Source organism: Salmo salar, chromosome 01 (assembly GCF_965601325.2).
Source record: "Salmo salar chromosome 01, fSalSal1, whole genome shotgun sequence".
NCBI classification, from domain to species: domain Eukaryota; kingdom Metazoa; phylum Chordata; class Actinopteri; order Salmoniformes; family Salmonidae; genus Salmo; species Salmo salar.
This window is the reverse complement of record NC_138291.1, coordinates 37,729,847-37,747,595: the sequence shown is the minus strand read 5'-3', so window position 1 is coordinate 37,747,595 and position 17,749 is coordinate 37,729,847. Positions and strand designations below refer to the sequence as shown.

Here is a 17,749-nt window from a genome sequence, read left to right as displayed (position 1 = left end):
AGAGGGACCAGACAGTGGATCAATGGTGCTGCAGGCTGGTTTAGATGTTGGGAACAGCAGACACATATGGATGGGGCATACACATACACACACACACACACACACACACACACACACACACACACACACACACACACACACACACACACACACACACACACACACACACACACACACACACACACACACACACACACACACACACACACACACACACACACACACAGAGCATTCATAGCTGTCCTGTATGTCTCAGTTGATAGAGCATGGCGCTTGCAAAGCCAGGATCGCGGGTTAATTTCTTTAGGCCGACCACCCATACGTAAAATATATGCACACGTGACTAAATCACTTCGTATAAAATCATCTGCTAAATGGAGTGTGTGTGTGTGTGTGTGTGTAAACTCAGCAAAAAAATAAACGTCCTCACTGTCAACTGCGTTTATTTCAGCAAACTTCACGTGTAAATATTTGTATGAACATAACAAGATTCAACAACTGAGACATAAACTGAACAAGTTCCACACATGTGACTAACATAAATGGAATAATGTGTCCCTGAACAAATGGGGGGTCAAAATCAAAAGTAACAGTCAGTATCTGGTATGGCCACCAGCTGCATTAAGTACTGCAGTGCATCGCCTCCTCATGGACTGAACCAGATTTGCCAGTTCTTGCTGTGAGATGTTACCCCACTCTTCCACCAAGGCACCTGCAAGTTCCTGTACATTTCTTCGGGGAATGGCCCTAGCCCTCACCCTCCGATCCAACAGGTTCCAGACGTGCTCAATGGGATTGAGAACCGGGCTCTTTGCTGGCCATGGCAGAACACTAACATTTCTGACTTGCAGGAAATCACACACAGAACGAGTGGCATTGTCATGCCGGAGGGTCATGTCAGGATGAGCCTGCAGGAAGGGTACCACATGAGGGAGGAGGATGTCTTCCCTGTAATGCACAGCGTTGAGATTGCCTGCAAGGACAACAAGCTCAGTCCGATGATGCTGTGACACACCGCCCCAGACCATGATGGACCCTCCACCTCCAAATCGATCCCGCTCCAGAGTACAGGCCTCGGTGTAACTCTCATTCCTTTGACGATAAATGCAAATCCGACCATCACCCCTGGTCAGACAAATCCGCGACTCGTCAGTGATTAGCACTTTTTGCCAGTCCTGTCTGGTCCAGCGACGTTGGGTTTGTGCCCATAGGTGACATTGTTGCCGGTAATGTCTTGTGAGGATCTGCCTTACAACAGGCCTACAAGCCCTCAGTCCAGCCTCTCTCAGCCTATTGCGGACAGTCTGAGCACTGATGGAGGGATTGTGCGTTCCTGGTGTAACTCGGGCAGTTGTTGTTGCCATCCTGTACCTGTCCAGCAGGTGTGATATTCGGATGTACCGATCCTGTGTAGGTGTTGTTACACGTGGTCAGCTGTCTGTCCTGTCTCCCTGTAGCGCTGTCTTAGGTGTCTCACAGTACATACATGGCAATTTATTGTCCTTGACATCTGCAGTCCTCATACCTCCTTGCAGCATGCCTAAGGCATGTTCACGCAGATGAGCAGGGACCCTGGGCATATTTCTTTTGGTGTTTTTCAGGGTCAGTAGAAAGGCCTCTTTAGTGTCCTAAGTTTTCATAACTGTGACCTTAATTGCCTACCGTCTGTAAGCTGTTAGTGTCTTAACAACCGTTCCACAGGTGCATGTTCATTAATTGTTTATGGTTCATTGAACAAGCATGGGAAACAGTGTTTAAACCCTTTACAATGAAGATCTGTGAAGTTATTTGGATTTTTACAAATTATCTTTGAAAGACAGTCTCCTGAAAAAGGGACGTTTCTTTTTTTTGCTGTGTGTGTGTGTATACACACTACCGTTCAAAAGTTTGGGGTCACCTTGAAATGTCCTTGTTTTTGAAAGAAAAACACATTTTTTGTCCATTTTAAAATAATGTCAAATCGATCAGAAATATAGTGTAGACATTGTTAATGTTGTAAATGAGTATTGTAGCTGGAAACGACAGATTTGTAATGGAATATCTACAAAGGCGTACAGAGGCCCATTATCAGCAACTATCACTCCTGTGTTCCAATGTCACGTTGTGTTAGCTAATCCAAGTTGATCATTTTAAAAGACGAATTGATCATTAGAAAACTCTTTTGCAATTCTGTTAGCACAGCTGAAAACTGTTGTTCTGATTAAAGAATCAATAAAACTGGCTTTCTTTAGACTAGTTGAGTATCTGGAGCATCAGCATTTGTGGGTTCGATTACAGGTTCAAAATGGCCAGAAACCAAGAACTTTCTTCTGAAACTCGTCAGTCTATTCTTGTTCTGAGAAATGACGGCTATTCCAAACTAGACACTCTAATGTACTTGTCCTCTTGCTCAGTTGTACACCGGGGCCTCCCACTCCTCTCTCTATTCTGGTTATAGCCAGTTTGCTCTGTTCTGTGAAGGGAGTAGTATGGACAAAAAATATACCTTTCTTTCAAAAACAAGGACATTTCTAAGTGACCCCAAACTTTTGAACCTGTGTGTGTGTGTGTGTGCTCACACTGAGTATACTAAACATTAGGAACACCTTCCTAATATTGAGTTGTGCCCTAATCTATGAGCCTAATTAGGGTGTGGGTGGGCATTGGAGATCATAGGCTCACCCACTTGGGAGGCAGCCCCACCAACAGGGGAGCCAGGCCCAGCCATTCAGAATGAGTTTTTCCCCACAAAGGGGTTTTATTACAGACAGAAATAATCCTCAGTTTCATCAGCTGTCTGGGTGGCTGGTCTCAGACGACCCCATAAGTGAATAAGCCGGATGTGGAGGTCATGGGCTGGCGTGGTTACACATGTTCTGCTATTCATCATGTTCCGGAACTCCAATTTGAGCAGCAGCAGCTGAAAAATGAGCTCCTACAAATATTGAAATTTACATGGTTTTTAGAGTGAAGTACATCGGAAAAAAGCAAAAGAAAACTGCAAGACTGAATAGGAGAAAAAACAAGCAACAAACAAAGAAGATAGGCTTTTGAAAAATAACTATTTTTCATAAAATTGTAGTTATCTTAGCTAGCTGAATTGTTTACCAGTTGCTAAGCAGTTGCTAGGGACTCTTTTGGAAGAAGCTAGCTAGCTAACGAAGAACAACAAAGAATATCTAGTTAACAGAAGAAAAGAAAGAGAAAATCAGGACAGAAGAAAAAGGATATCAAAGTGAAAGAGTTCTCTAAAGACACAAGAGACAATAATACAAGAAACAACACTTCTGTAGCTTGTCAACTATGTGTCTGTCTATCCCTGTTCTCTCCCCTCTGCACAGGCCATACAAACGCTTCACACCGTGTGGCCGCTGCCACTCTAACCTGGTGGTCCCAGCGCGCACGACCCACGTGGAGTTCCAGGTCTCCGGCAGCCTCTGGAACTGCCGGTCTGCAGCCAACAAGGTTGAGTTCATCTCAGCCTATGCTACCCTCCAGTCCCTAGACTTCCTGGCGCTGACGGAAACATGGATTACCACAGATAACACTGCTACTCCTACTGCTCTCTCTTCGTCTGCCCACGTGTTCTCGCATACCCCTAGAGCATCGAGCCAGCGGGGTGGTGGCACTGGAATCCTCATCTCTCCCAAGTGGACATTCTCTCTTTCTCCCCTGACCCATCTGTCTATCTCCTCATTTGAATTCCATGCTGTCACAGTTACCAGCCCTTTCAAACTTAACATCCTTATCATTTATCGCCCTCCAGGTTCCCTTGGAGAGTTCATCAATGAGCTTGACGCCTTGATAAGTTCCTTTCCTGAGGATGGCTCACCTCTCACAGTTCTGGGTGACTTTAACCTCCCCACATCTACCTTTGACTCATTCCTCTCTGCCTCCTTCTTTCCACTCCTCTCCTCTTTTGACCTCACCCTCTCACCTTCCCCCCCTACTCACAAGGCAGGCAATACGCTTGACCTCATCTTTACTAGATGCTGTTCTTCCACTAATCTCATTGCAACTCCCCTCCAAATCTCCGACCACTACCTTGTATCCTTTTCCCTCTTGCTCTCATCCAACACTTCTCACTCTGCCCCTACTCGGATGGTATTGCGCCGTCCCAACCTTCGCTTTCTCTCTCCCGCTACTCTCTCCTCTTCCATCCTATCATCTCTTCCCTCTGCTCAAACCTTCTCCAACCTATCTCCTGATTCTGCCTCCTCAACCCTCCTCTCCTCCCTTTCTGCATCCTTTGATTTTCTCTGTCCCCTATCCTCCAGGCCGGCTCGGTCCTCCCCTCCTGCTCCGTGGCTCGACGACTCACTACGAGCTCACAGAACAGGGCTCCGGGCAGCCGAGCGGAAATGGAGGAAAACTCGCCTCCCTGCGGACCTGGCATCCTTTCACTCCCTCCTCTCTACATTCTCCTCTTCTGTCTCTGCTGCTAAAGCCACTTTCTACCACTCTAAATTCCAAGCATCTGCCTCTAACCCTAGGAAGCTCTTTGCTACCTTCTCCTCCCTCCTGAATCCTCCTTCCCCTCCCCCCCCCCTCTCTGCGGATGACTTCGTCAACCATTTTGAAAAGAAGGTTGACGATATCCGATCCTCGTTTGCTAAGTCAAACGACACCGCTGGTCCTGCTCACACTGCCCTACCCTGTGCTTTGACCTCTTTCTCCCCTCTCTCTCCAGATGAAATCTCGCGTCTTGTGACGGCCGGCCGCCCAACAACCTGCCCACTTGACCCTATCCCCTCCTCTCTTCTCTAGACCATTTCCGGAGACCTTCTCCCCTACCTCACCTCGCTCATCAACTCATCCTTGACCGCTGGCTACGTCCCTTCCGTCTTCAAGAGAGCGAGAGTTGCACCCCTTCTGAAAAAACCTACACTCGATCCCTCCGATGTCAACAACTACAGACCAGTATCCCTTCTTTCTTTTCTCTCCAAAACTCTTGAACGTGCCGTCCTTGGCCAGCTCTCCTGCTATCTCTCTCAGAATGACCTTCTTGATCCTAATCAGTCAGGTTTCAAGACTGGGCATTCAACTGAGACTGCTCTTCTCTGTGTCACGGAGGCTCTCCGCACTGCTAAAGCTAACTCTCTCTCCTCTGCTCTCATCCTTCTAGACCTATCTGCTGCCTTTGATACTGTGAACCATCAGATCCTCCTCTCCACCCTCTCTGAGTTGGGCATCTCCGGCGCGGCCCACGCTTGGATTGCGTCCTACCTGACAGGTCGCTCCTACCAGGTGGCGTGGCGAGAATCTGTCTCCGCACCATGCGCTCTCACCACTGGTGTCCCCCAGGGCTCTGTTCTAGGCCCTCTCCTATTCTCGCTATACACCAAGTCACTTGGCTCTGTCATATCCTCACATGGTCTCTCCTATCATTGCTATGCAGACGACACACAATTAATCTTCTCCTTTCCCCCTTCTGATAACCAGGCGGCGAATCGCATCTCTGCATGTCTGTCAGACATATCAGTGTGGATGACGGATCACCACCTCAAGCTGAACCTCGGCAAGACGGAGCTGCTCTTCCTCCCGGGGAAGGACTGCCCGTTCCATGATCTCGCCATCACGGTTGACAACTCCCTTGTGTCCTCCTCCCAGAGAGCTAAGAACCTTGGCGTGATCCTGGACAACACCCTGTCGTTCTCCACTAACATCAAGGCGGTGACCCGATCCTGTAGGTTCATGCTCTACAACATTCGCAGAGTACGACCCTGCCTCACACAGGAAGCGGCGCAGGTCCTAATCCAGTCACTTGTCATCTCCCGTCTAGATTACTGCAACTCGCTGTTGGCTGGGCTCCCTGCCTGTGCCATTAAACCCCTACAACTCATCCAGAACGCCGCAGCCCGTCTGGTGTTCAACCTTCCCAAGTTCTCTCACGTCACCCCGCTCCTCCGCTCTCTCCACTGGCTTCCAGTTGAAGCTCGCATCCGCTACAAGACCATGGTGATTGCCTACGGAGCTGTGAAGGGAACGGCACCTCCATACCTTCAGGCTCTGATCAGGCCCTACACCCAAACAAGGGCACTGCGTTCATCCACCTCTGGCCTGCTGGCCCCCCTACCCTCTGAGGAAGCACAGTTCCCGCTCAGCCCAGTCAAAACTGTTCGCTGCTCTGGCCCCCCAATGGTGGAACAAGCTCCCTCACGACGCCAGGACAGCGGAGTCAATCACCACCTTCCGGAGACACCTGAAACCCCACATCTTTAAGGAATACCTAGGATAGGATAAAGTAATCCTTCTAACCCCCCCCCCCCCCTTAAAAGATTTAGATGCACTATTGTAAAGTGGTTGTTCCACTGGATATCATAAGGTGAATGCACCAATTTGTAAGTCGCTCTGGATAAGAGCGTCTGCTAAATGACTTAAATGTAAATGTAAATGTATTGTGAGGCCGGTTTGACGTACTGACAAATTCTCTAAAATGACATTGTAGGCGGCTTACAGTAGAGAAATTAAAATGTAATTCTTGGGCAACAGCTCTGGTGGATATTCCTTCAGTCACTAATTGCAGACTCCCTCAACTTGAGATGTCTGTGGCATTGTGTGACAAAACTGTACATTTTTGAGTGGCCTTTTTATTGTCCCCAGCACAAGTTGCACATGTGTAATGATCATGCTGTTTAATCAGCTTCTTGATATGCCTCCCCTGTCAAGTGGATGGATTATCTTTGCAAAGGACAAATGCTCACTAACAGGGATGTAAAAAAAAAAAAAGTGCACAAAATTTGAGAGAAAAGCGCTTTCTTTTGGCATATGGAACATTTCTGTGGTCATTTAATTTCAGCTCTTGAAAAATGGGACCATATATACAGTGCATTCGGAAAGTATTCAGACCACTTTACTTTTTCCACATTTTGTTACGTTACAGCCTTATTCTAAAATATATACAATAATTTGTTCCCCTAATCAATCTACACACAATACCCAATAATGACAAAGCAAAAACAGTTGTTTTTTGTAAATGTATTAAATATAAAAAATGGAAATATCACATTTACACATGTTTTCAGACCCTTTACTCAGTACTTTGCACCTTTGGCCGGAATTACAGTCTCAAGTCTTCTTTGGTATGATGCTACAAGCTTGGCACACCTGTATTTGGGAAGTTTCTCCCATTCCTTTCTGCAGATCCTCTCAAGCTCTGTCAGGTTGGATGGGGAGAGTTGCTGCACAGCTATTTTCAGGTCTTTACAGAGATGTTCAATCGGGTTCAAGGCTCTGGCTAGGCCATTCACGGACATTCAGAGCCTTTATCCCAAAGCCACTCTGCGTTGTCTTGGCTGTGTGCTTAGGGTCATTGTCCAGTTGGAAGGTAAACCTTCGCCCCAGTCGGAGGTCCTGAGCGCTCTGGAGCAGGTTTTCATCAAGAACCTCTCTGTACTTTGCTCCGTTCCTCTTTGCCTCGATCCTGACTACTCTCCCAGTCCCTGCCGCTGAAGACAATACCCACAGCATGATTCTGCCACCACTATGCTTCACCGTAGGGATGGTGCCAGGTTTCCTCCAGACGTGATGCTTGGCATTCAGGCCAAAGAGTTCGATCTTGGTTTAATCAGACCAGAGAATCTTCTTTCTCATGGTCTGAGAGTCTTTAGGTGCCTTTTAGTAAACTCCAAGCGGGCTGTCATTTGCCTTTTACTGAGGAGTGACTTCCGTCTGGCTACTCTACCATAAAGGCCTGATTGGTGGAGTGCTGCAGAGATGGTTGTCCTTCTGCAAGGTTCTCCCATCTCCACAAAGGGACTCTAGAGCTCTGTCAGAGTGACCATTGGGTTCTTGGTCACCTCCCCAACCAAGGCCCTTCTCCCCCGATTGCTCAGTTTGGCCAGGCTGCCTGCTGTAGGAAGAGTCTTGGTGGTTCCAAACTTCTTCCATTTAAGAATGATGGAGGCCACTGTGTTCTTGGGGACCTTCAATGCTGCAGATTGTTTTTGGGTGACCTTCCCCAGATCTGTGCCTTGACACAATCCTGTCGCAGAGCTCTGCGGACAATTCCTTCAACCTCATGGCTTGGTTTTTGCTCTGACATGCACTGTCAACTGTGGGACCTTATATAGACAGGTGTGTGCCTTTCCAAATCATGTACAATCAATTGAATTTACCACAGGTGGACTCCAATCAAGTTGTAGAACTATCTCAAGGATGATCAATGCAAACAGGATACACCGGAGGTAAATTCGTATCAAAGGGTCTGAATACTTATGTGAATAAGGTATTTCTGTTTTTATTTTAAATATGTTAGCAAACATTCTAAAAAAACTGTTTTCGCTTTGTCATTATGGGTATTGTGTGTAGATTGTTGAGAAAAAAATACATATTTAGTCAATTTTAGTATAAGGGTTTAACGTAACAAAATGTGGAAAAAGTCAAGGGGTCTGAATACTTTCCCAATGGCACTGTGTGTGTGCCTTGATGACCGCTTTGCACACTCTTGGCATTCTCTCAACCAGCTTCATGAGGTAGTCACCTGGAATGCATTTAAATTAAAAGTTAATTTGTGGAATTTCTTTCCTTAATGCGTTTGAGCAAATCAGTTGTGTTTTGACAAGGTAGGGGTGGTATACAGAAGATGACCTACAGTATTTGGTAAAAGACCAAGTCCATATTATGGCAAGAACAGCTCAAATAAGCAAAGAGAAATGACTGTCCATCATTACTTTAAGACATGAAGGTCAGTCAATGTCAAGAACTTTGAAAGTTTCTTCAAGTGCATCTGCAAAAACCATCAAGTGCTATGATGAAACTGTCTCTCATGAGGACCGGCGCAGGAAAGGAAGACCCAGAGTTACCTCTGCTGCAGATGATAAGTTCATTAGAGTTACCAGCCTAGAAATTGCAGCCCAAATAAATGCTTCAGAGTTCAAGTAACAGACACATCTCAACATCAACTGTTCAGAGGAGACTGCGTGAATCAGGCTTCATGGTCGAATTGCTGCAAAGAAACCACTACGAAAGGACACCAATAAGAAGAAGAGACTTTATTGGGCCAAGAAACACGAGCAATGGACATTAGACTGGTGGAAATATGTCCTTTGGTCTGATGAGTCCATATTTGAGATTTTTGGTTCCAACCACCCTGTCTTTGTGAGATGCAGAGTAGGTGAGCTGATGATCTCCGCATTTGTATTTCCCACCGTGAAGCATGGAGTGGGGTGGGGGTGCTTTGCTGGTGACACTGTGATTTAGATTTAGAATTGTGATTTAGAATTCAAGGCACACTTAACCAGCATGGCTACCACAGCATTCTGCAGTGATACGCCATCCCATCGGGTTTGCGCTTATTGGGGCGATTTTTTTATTTTTCAACAGGACAATGACCCAACAGACCTCCAGGCTGTGTAAGGGCTATTTGACTAAGAAGGAGAGTGATGGAGTGCTGCATCAGATGTCCTGGCCTCCACAATCCCCCGACCTCAACCCATTTGAGATGGTTTGGGTTGAGTTGGACCGCAGAGTTAAGGAAAAGCAGCCAACAAGTGCTCAGCACATGTGGGAACCCCTTCAAGATGAAGCTGGTTGAGAGAATGCCAAGAGTGTGCAAAGCTGTCATCAAGGCTAAGGGTGGCTACTTTGAACAATCTAAAATAGATTTTGATTTGTTTAACACTTTTTTTGGTTACTACATGATTACATATGTGTTATTCCATAGTTTTGATGTCTTCACTATTATTGTACAATTTGATCAATCTACTTCCCATCTTACTCACAAAACCAGTTTCAAGTCAGAAAGTGGAAAAAATATATATTTTGAGAAGTCACAAAGCCAAGATCATTCAAAAACACTATCAGCTTAAAATGATCGTAATACAGGTTTCACATCGATCAAGAAGTATTTATTAGTCCCTTTTACCACAGGTTCGTGACAGTGTCAGACACAGAGATGCCTAATAACCCTCTAACACAGTACTATGTTCCTCTTTCACCTTGCAGGATGAGCTGGACCTGTCAGGGAAACACCGGGAAGTCATGTTTGCCCTGCCAGCTGAGAAGAAATGGCAGATGTACTGTAGCAAGAAGAAGGTAAGTTTAAGGCCACTTGACTAGTAGTTAGTGTTAATGTAACCTCATCGTGTTTGGTTTCTGTTTGTATTGTGTCTGCGTGTGATAGAGAGTGTGTGTGTGTGGATCGCTCTTGCTCTCTGTGTATGTTAGCTACAGTATCAAGAGGGAATGTCTGCTGAGTGCTGCTAATGTGTGGGAAATATTTTCAATTGAAACAAATGAGAGAGAGAGCGGGAGAGACTCAACACAAGCCCCCCTCCCTTCCCCCTCCAATCCCCATCTCCGTGCCCTTGCCCCAATTCCGTTGAGTCAACACATCAAAGCCCTCCCCTAGTGTTGCAGCACTCTAATAGGAAATTAACCCTAATGTTGGGGAGTTGTGCTGTTCCTCATTAATGGATTGGATACATTTCCTGGAAGGATGTTCTCATCTGTCCTGGCCGACTGTAGCTGATAAATATGTGAATACAGAATCCTGGCTGTCTTGCCAGATTAAAGTACACACTGAGGTCCAGCCTGAATTTAAAATGGTGAGAAAAAAATCTATTTAATCCAATCTATACCCAATAATAACAAAGAAAAAACATGTTTTTAGAAATTGCAAATGTGCTGAAAATGAAATACAGAAATATCTATTTTGTGTAAGTACTCACACTCCTGAGTCAATACATGTTAGAATCACCTTTAGCATCGATTTAAAGCGATGAGTCTTTCTGGGTAAGTCTCTAAGAGCTTTCAACACCTGGATTGTACAATATTTGCACATTATTCTTTAAAAAATTCTTCAAGTTCTTTCAAGTTGGTTGTTGATCATTGCTAGACAGCCGTTATCCAGTCTTGCCATAAATTTTCAAGCCAATTTAAGTCAAAACTAGGCCACCAAGATGTTGTCTGGGTAAGCAACTCCAGTGTATATTTGGCCTTGTGTTTTAGGTTATTGTCCTGATGAAAGGTGAATTAATCTCTCAGTGTCTGGTGGAAAGCAGACAGAACCAGATTTTCCTCTAGGATTTTTCCTGTTGTTTGCTCTATTTTGTTTATTTTTATCCCAAAAAACTCCCTCGTTTTTATACCCTTAACATGATGCAGCCACCACCATGCTTGAAAATATGAAGAGTGGTACTCAGTGACGTGTTGTGTTGGATTCAGGATATGAAGTTCATTTTTTTGCCACATGTTTTGCAGTTTTACTTTAGTGCCTTATTGAAAACAGGATGCATGTTTTGGAATATTTTTATTCTGTACAGGCCTCCTCCTTTTATCTCTGTCATTTAGGTTGATATTGTGGAGTAAGTACAGTGTTGTTGATCCATCCTCAGTTTTTTCTTATCACAGCCATTAAACTCTGTAACTGTTTTAAAGTCACCATTGGCCTCATGAATAAATCCCTGAGCAGTTTCCTTTTTCTCCAGAAACTGAGTTAGGAAGGAGGCCTGTATTTTGTAGTGACTGGGTGTATTGATACACCATCCAGTGTAATTAATAATGGTCAATGGGATATTCAGTGTCTGCTTCTTTTCTTTTTACCCATCTACCAATAGGTGCCCTTCTTTACGAGGCATTGGAAAACCTCCCTGGTCTTTGTGGTTGAATCTGTGTTTTGAAATTCACTGCTTGATTGAGGGACCTTACAGATAAAATTGTGTGTGTGGGGTACAGAGATGAGGTAGTCCATTCAACTTATTATGTGACTTGTTAAGCACATTTTTACTCCTGAACTCATTTAGGCTTGCCATAATGAACGTATTTAATACTGATTGACAGCTTTTCATTTATTTTTTATTTGTAAAATTTTCGCCAAACATAATTCCACTTTGACATCATGGGGTTTTGTGTAGGCCAGTGACACAATATCTCTATTTAATCCATTTTAAATTCAGGCTGTAACACAACTAAATTTGGAAGAAGTAAAGGTGTGAATACTTTATGAAGGCACTGTAAACTAGAGGGTTTTATCTAGAGAGGTGTTACATGGAATTGACTTAATAAAGGAGAGGGTTTGACTGAATGTGAGTTCCCCCTGGTCTGTAACAGCTCTGTAAGTGGTTGGTTTCTGTTGTCTGGCATGTCCTGCACTGTAAGACCTCATTAAGAGAGAGTGCTGCCAAAGAAACACCAATGCAGCTGCTGTCTGTTGATCAGTAGGCATCTTTCTTCTCAATGGTGGGCGCTGAGTGGCATGGCCAGTAGCCAATAGCAGGTGCAGGGCCCTCTGAGCCCAGGTAGCCCTTATACACGTCCTGTTTTTTACATTCCATTTCCTGTCCAGCTTACGCTCCCTCATTGTTCCATTACCGGGGTCAACGTCTTGTCTCATTAATTGCGTGGATTTCACCTTGTCTGGGATGCAAATTGAACACTGCTCTGTTTTTCACTATTGTTGATCAGACAAGTGACACAATAGTGAAATTAAGCAATATTCAGTTGGGATTCCAGGGTAGATCTCATCGTCAGTTGGCCGGAACCTTCCAGCCATGATAACATCCAAGGTGGTCAATGTGGGATAGCAAGTGTGCTGTGTTCGCTGTGATGTCTTACTGACCAACAAAGCGAGCTCCAAGCTTACCAGTCTTCCAGTAAGTACTGGGAGATATAGCAGCACAGTGCTACATTTCACAAGTGGTCACTACTACTGCCCTCATTCCTGCTGACCCACTCTTTAACTCGTCTGCATGCTTCCCAGCCGAAACATTTCAGAAGAATTTGTGCATATATTATGACACCATTTTGTGATGTTTTTGTTAGTTTTTGACTTCGGTGAGGGTTTTTTCGGCTGTTCGGGCACACATTTTTTCTGGAGGCAAGCCCAAATTCGGAGCCAAAGTCTACGTACCTTAATCTGTGATTAGACAACCGTAGGGATTCTTCAATAAAGTTTTCATGCACATTTGTTCTTTGAGAAATACTGCACCAAACATCTTAGATGTAAAATTGCACCATCTCATCGGCAAAAACATCAAAATGAATGACAGATTTCTTGAGTTATCTTGGATTAATACTGACTGTTTCGAGGAAGTGTATACTGGCTACGGCATCTCAAAATGGACAAACGGTACTATTTCCGCTTTTTTCTTGTTTTTCAAGCGAAGGTCTTTTAAGGGAGTATGCGAGCACACTCGTTCTATTTGGCTAGTTGAGTATGTCTAGGCACCAACCAAACTGAAGCATACTTCTTTTTTTATAAAGATCTACTAAACCCAACTATTTTAATACATTCTAGTGCCTGAAATATAGCCACCTCTGAATATAACCTGGTTTCATCCTTATAATCTCATTGCTCATGTGATGAGGATGGATGGGAATCTGGGTAACTAAAACCTCATCAGAGAGAGAGAGGGAGTGCTCCAGCTCCTTTGTTTTCACAGATTTATACACCCCTTTAATCGGATATTGTGTTGACCATTGCTAAGCCTGTGAGAAAAGCCACACACTCATTTCACTAGCCCAGTCTTTGGTGTGCTGGTGTTAGTGTTTAGTTTTCTAGTCTGGGAACCTTTGGGAAGTGTGGGTGGGCAGCTCACCCAGTAGCCCATTAAATCTGCTTACCTAACCACTCCTGTGGGGACTCAATAAAGGCTTCAATTATGAGGTGCCAGGGGACTGGACAGTATACAGAACTAGGACACTGAACAGGAAGAAAGAATGAAGAATAGAATAATTTATCTTTTGAAATGATTGTGTAAGAATGTTTGAAAGAACTTGTGCATTGAAGGCTGGGCTTGATCCTGGTCAGTGTTGGCCAAACGTACGCTGTGATTTAAAGAGGAGCAGTAGCAGATTATAGGCTAAACATAGAAAATTACCCAATTGCAGTAAATGTACGATGGCATTATTTCAGATCATTAACTTTATACAATACAAATACTACCATCTGTTGAGAACCCATAACTAAGGAAGGAAAAGGCATGTACTGGACATTACTCTAGACTGTTCATGCTCAGCCAAAACCTAAGACAAAATGGACGACTTGAGCCTGCGATACACAGGGGATTTATAAGAAACCATGAGATTAGGCTGCACAGCAACCTTATACATTCTTTGAGACTGAGAGCCAGGTGAGAACCAGAGAGTACATATCTGGTGTGGTTGTTATGATCCCAAAGGGAGACTAGGCTGGAAATTAATGAGGGCAGTCCAGCTCACACACTCCACTGTCACTGGAAGGAGTTGAGCAGCAATTACATGCTAGTGGGTCAGGTTATATAGGGGTCATAAGGCCTTGGAGGTATTCTCTGTTCTCAGGCTATGCACTGTACTTTTCAGTACAGGGTTTGGGTTTTGTCTGGTTAATGATATGATGACATGATGGTCAAGGGAAATATATTAAAAGTTTATGTGGTGTGGAAGGAATGTGTGTGTGTGTGTGTGTGTGTGTGTGTGTGTGTGTGTGTGTGTGTGTGTGTGTGTGTGTGTGTGTGTGTGTGTGTGTGTGTGTGTGTGTGTGTGTGTGTGTGTGTGTGTGTGTGTGTGTGTGTGTGTGTGTGTGTGTGTGTGTGTGTGTGTGTGTGTGTGTGTGTGTGTGTGTGTGTGTGTGCGCGCGTGTGTGTGTGTTTTATGTAACCCTTTGTCTGTCTGTTTTACGTTTCAGGAGGGAGAAGAGAGCAAGGGTGCGACTAGCTGGCCAGAGTTCTATATCGACCAGTTGAATTCCATGGCTGCTGTAAGTATCCTTCTCCCCTCATCAAATACCCAACCTGTACTTGGCAAATATAGCTAACATTGCAGATGCAAAACAATAACGCACAGCAACCAACCATGCAGACATGCTGTAGTGTAGACAGAGCCATGTGATTTTGGTGTTGCACTAGCCACTATATAGAGTAGACCCTCTATTTTATGGGTATCTCTCCTTGTAAAAGCGTATGGTCTGATGCTAAATCTGTGGAAAATTTGAGTAAATTAGGGGGTAATATCAATTTGTTTTATAGTTTTGCATGGAGGGTGGGGGGGGGGGGGGGGGAGTCTGTGTGTGTCTCTTTTTATAATGCTACATATTTTTCACATATGTAAATAACTGTGAAACCCTCACAGTTTATATTAGGCAAATATGCAATATAACAATTTCCTTCTATTTAGCCTGGTAAATTATTGAGAACATTTCTTTTTAAAATTATGAGCTGAAAAGGCTTGTCCACCTGAACATGCACTATTTGACAAGCTGATGACGTTAATCTATGGTCCCTTAATGGGATCTCACACCCTGGAGTTGTGTGTTAAATCTCCACATACTTCCTCTGGTTCTGATGTGGTAGGCCCGGTGAGGGATCCCGATAGGCTCATTTAGGATGTTTTCACAGGGCGGTGGAGTTATAGTAGCACTAGGGCTGGCAGGTGTGAGATTCTGGTTGGATCGCTAACTCCTTACTGTTACCACAGGGTGTAGCCTGCTTCAGACCGAGTAAAGGAAATTACCTCCAGTCATGTATCAGTAAAGGAGCTGCTGGTGGGCTGCTGGGATAATGGGATAAGAGCTGCCTGCTGGTGGTCTACAGCCAGGGATAGTAGCTTACTGAGCAGGTTCCTTCCCACCACTATGAATCATAGGTCTGGTGGTCAAAGTTCTTATGGCCTGGGAAAAAAACAGAGAACCATAACGGTCCTAGAACAGAGCCTTGAAGGACACCATTTTGAGTTTTAGTGAGCACATTGTCATTTGAGTCATCTTGTCATCACCAGAGGAAGACCCTTATTGCTTTGGAAATGGAGGATGAAGAAGAGAGGAACAAGACCATAGAGAGCTTAAAGACAGCTCTAAGGACACAACCCATGAGGTAAACCAGTGACACTCACACACTCATGCTCCTTTTAATGCTTACTTGTTCTCGTATGCATGCATTCAATTATGATGTGTGCTATGTATGCGTTTGTGAAACCGAAGGCCGAAACTGAAGAAAGAGATACCCTTAGATCACATGATATTGAGTTTCCTTTTCTTTTATGAGATATTAGTTATGATAGACTCATATTCTATTTCGAGCATAAGTCATAACAGATTTTGGCCGAGAGTGATTTAGTCTGCTATTTTCACAAAGTAGGTTAGGTTAATTCATGGTGTTCAGTCTCCAAGTCCATTCATCATCATTAGAGTGACCTAATATGATTAATCACTAGACTAGACTTTGTGTTGAGAGCCATTCAGACCCAGTTCCAGTCCAAACACCACTGCATTAATATGATATTACAGCACTATAGACCACACCGCGTAGACTAGTCTGACACACACACGCACACACACGCGGGCACACATGCAAGCACACACACGTGAGGTAAAATGTCTTCCCCTTAAGGTCCTCCAGAGGTTAGGTCTCCTTCTCACCTTTCACCTCTAACCCCTCCCAGGGGTCATGGTAGTTTATCACCAATGAGCTCTCTCTGTTTTCCTCCATGCCTGTTTTATTGTGCTAAATGGCGCTTGGCTGCTGGCTAAAGATGTTTATTTGTCCTCTGTTCTTGTTTTCATGGAATGAAAACTGCAATTCCACTTGCTTACATTGAACACATATGCACACCGAAAGCACATGCAAAACACACGTGTGCAAACTCTTAGTTTTGTTAAACAAAGTGAAGTTACTGTAGAGGGCAACAAAGTGATCAAACTCTCTATAAATATAATTTTGTCAATTTTCATAGAACACATGGTCACCACACTATTTTACATTTTATTTATATATTTTTTTAATTGAACCTTTATTTAACTAGGCAAGTCAGTTAAGAACAAATTCTTATTTACAATGACAGCCTACCCCGGCCATACCTGGACAACGCTGGACCAATTGTGAGCCTCCCTATGGGACTCCCAACCACAGCCGGATGTGATGCATTCTGGATACGAACCAGAGACTGCAGTGACACCTCTTGCACTGAGATGTAGTGCCTTATACCGCTGTGCCACTCGGGAGTCTCAAAGGGTTCTGGTCAAAAATAGTGCACTACATGGGGAATAGGGTGCCATTTCAGATGCAGCCTGTGTCTCCTTTACCCTCAATCCTCTTCCTTTAAAGGTTTGTGACGCGGTTCATCGACCTGGACGGTCTGACCTGCATCCTGAACTTCCTGAAGAGCATGGACTATGAGACCACTGAGTCCCAGATCCACACGTCCCTGATTGGCTGCATCAAGGCCCTGATGAATAACTCCCAGGGCCGCTCCCACGTGCTCTCCCACACAGAGAGCATCAACATCGTTGCCCAGAGCCTGGCAACTGAGAACGTCAAGACCAAAGTGGCGGTGCTGGAGATCATGGGTGCTGTGTGTCTGGTGCCAGGAGGGCACAGGAAGATCCTGGAAGCCATGCTGCACTATCAGAAGTTTTCCTGCGAGAGGACTCGCTTCCAGGTGGGAAGACAGACACCTTAGCCTCATAGACACCACTGTAGCCCAGTGTTCAATTGAGCTTTTCACACTGTAATGTGTTAGCCCAAGGTTTTCCTTAACCTTGTGTTAAGACTGTGCGAGAGATATTGCATGGTCTTATTCATTTAACATTTATAACTTTCAGGTGTTTCTCTAATTAGTGTTTACGACCACAGCAATGTTTTTCTTATGATCATATTACTGATGCTTACTCCTTATTTCTCCTCGTTTCTCCTGTTTTAGACTCTGCTGAATGACCTGGACAGGAGTACGGGGCGCTACAGGGACGAGGTCAACCTGAAAACAGCCATCATGTCCTTCATCAATGCAGTGCTTAGTCAGGGAGCAGGGGAGGTGAGTACTCCTCTTCCTCTAAGTCTTTGTCTTCTCATGGTCCTGT

The 17,749-nt window shown here is 44.6% G+C and overlaps 1 protein-coding gene across 1 annotated transcript in view; it reads left to right on the top strand.

Annotated features, from left to right (window-relative positions):
- LOC106601075 (disheveled-associated activator of morphogenesis 1) overlaps positions 1 to 17,749 on the top strand; it is an 81,983-nt gene that overhangs the window by 44,305 nt on the left and 19,929 nt on the right. Inside the window, 5 exon segments of the mRNA XM_014192988.3 lie at positions 9,925 to 10,014; positions 14,585 to 14,656; positions 15,673 to 15,767; positions 16,998 to 17,331; positions 17,593 to 17,703. Of these exon segments, the coding sequence (XP_014048463.2) occupies positions 9,925 to 10,014; positions 14,585 to 14,656; positions 15,673 to 15,767; positions 16,998 to 17,331; positions 17,593 to 17,703 (702 nt within the window).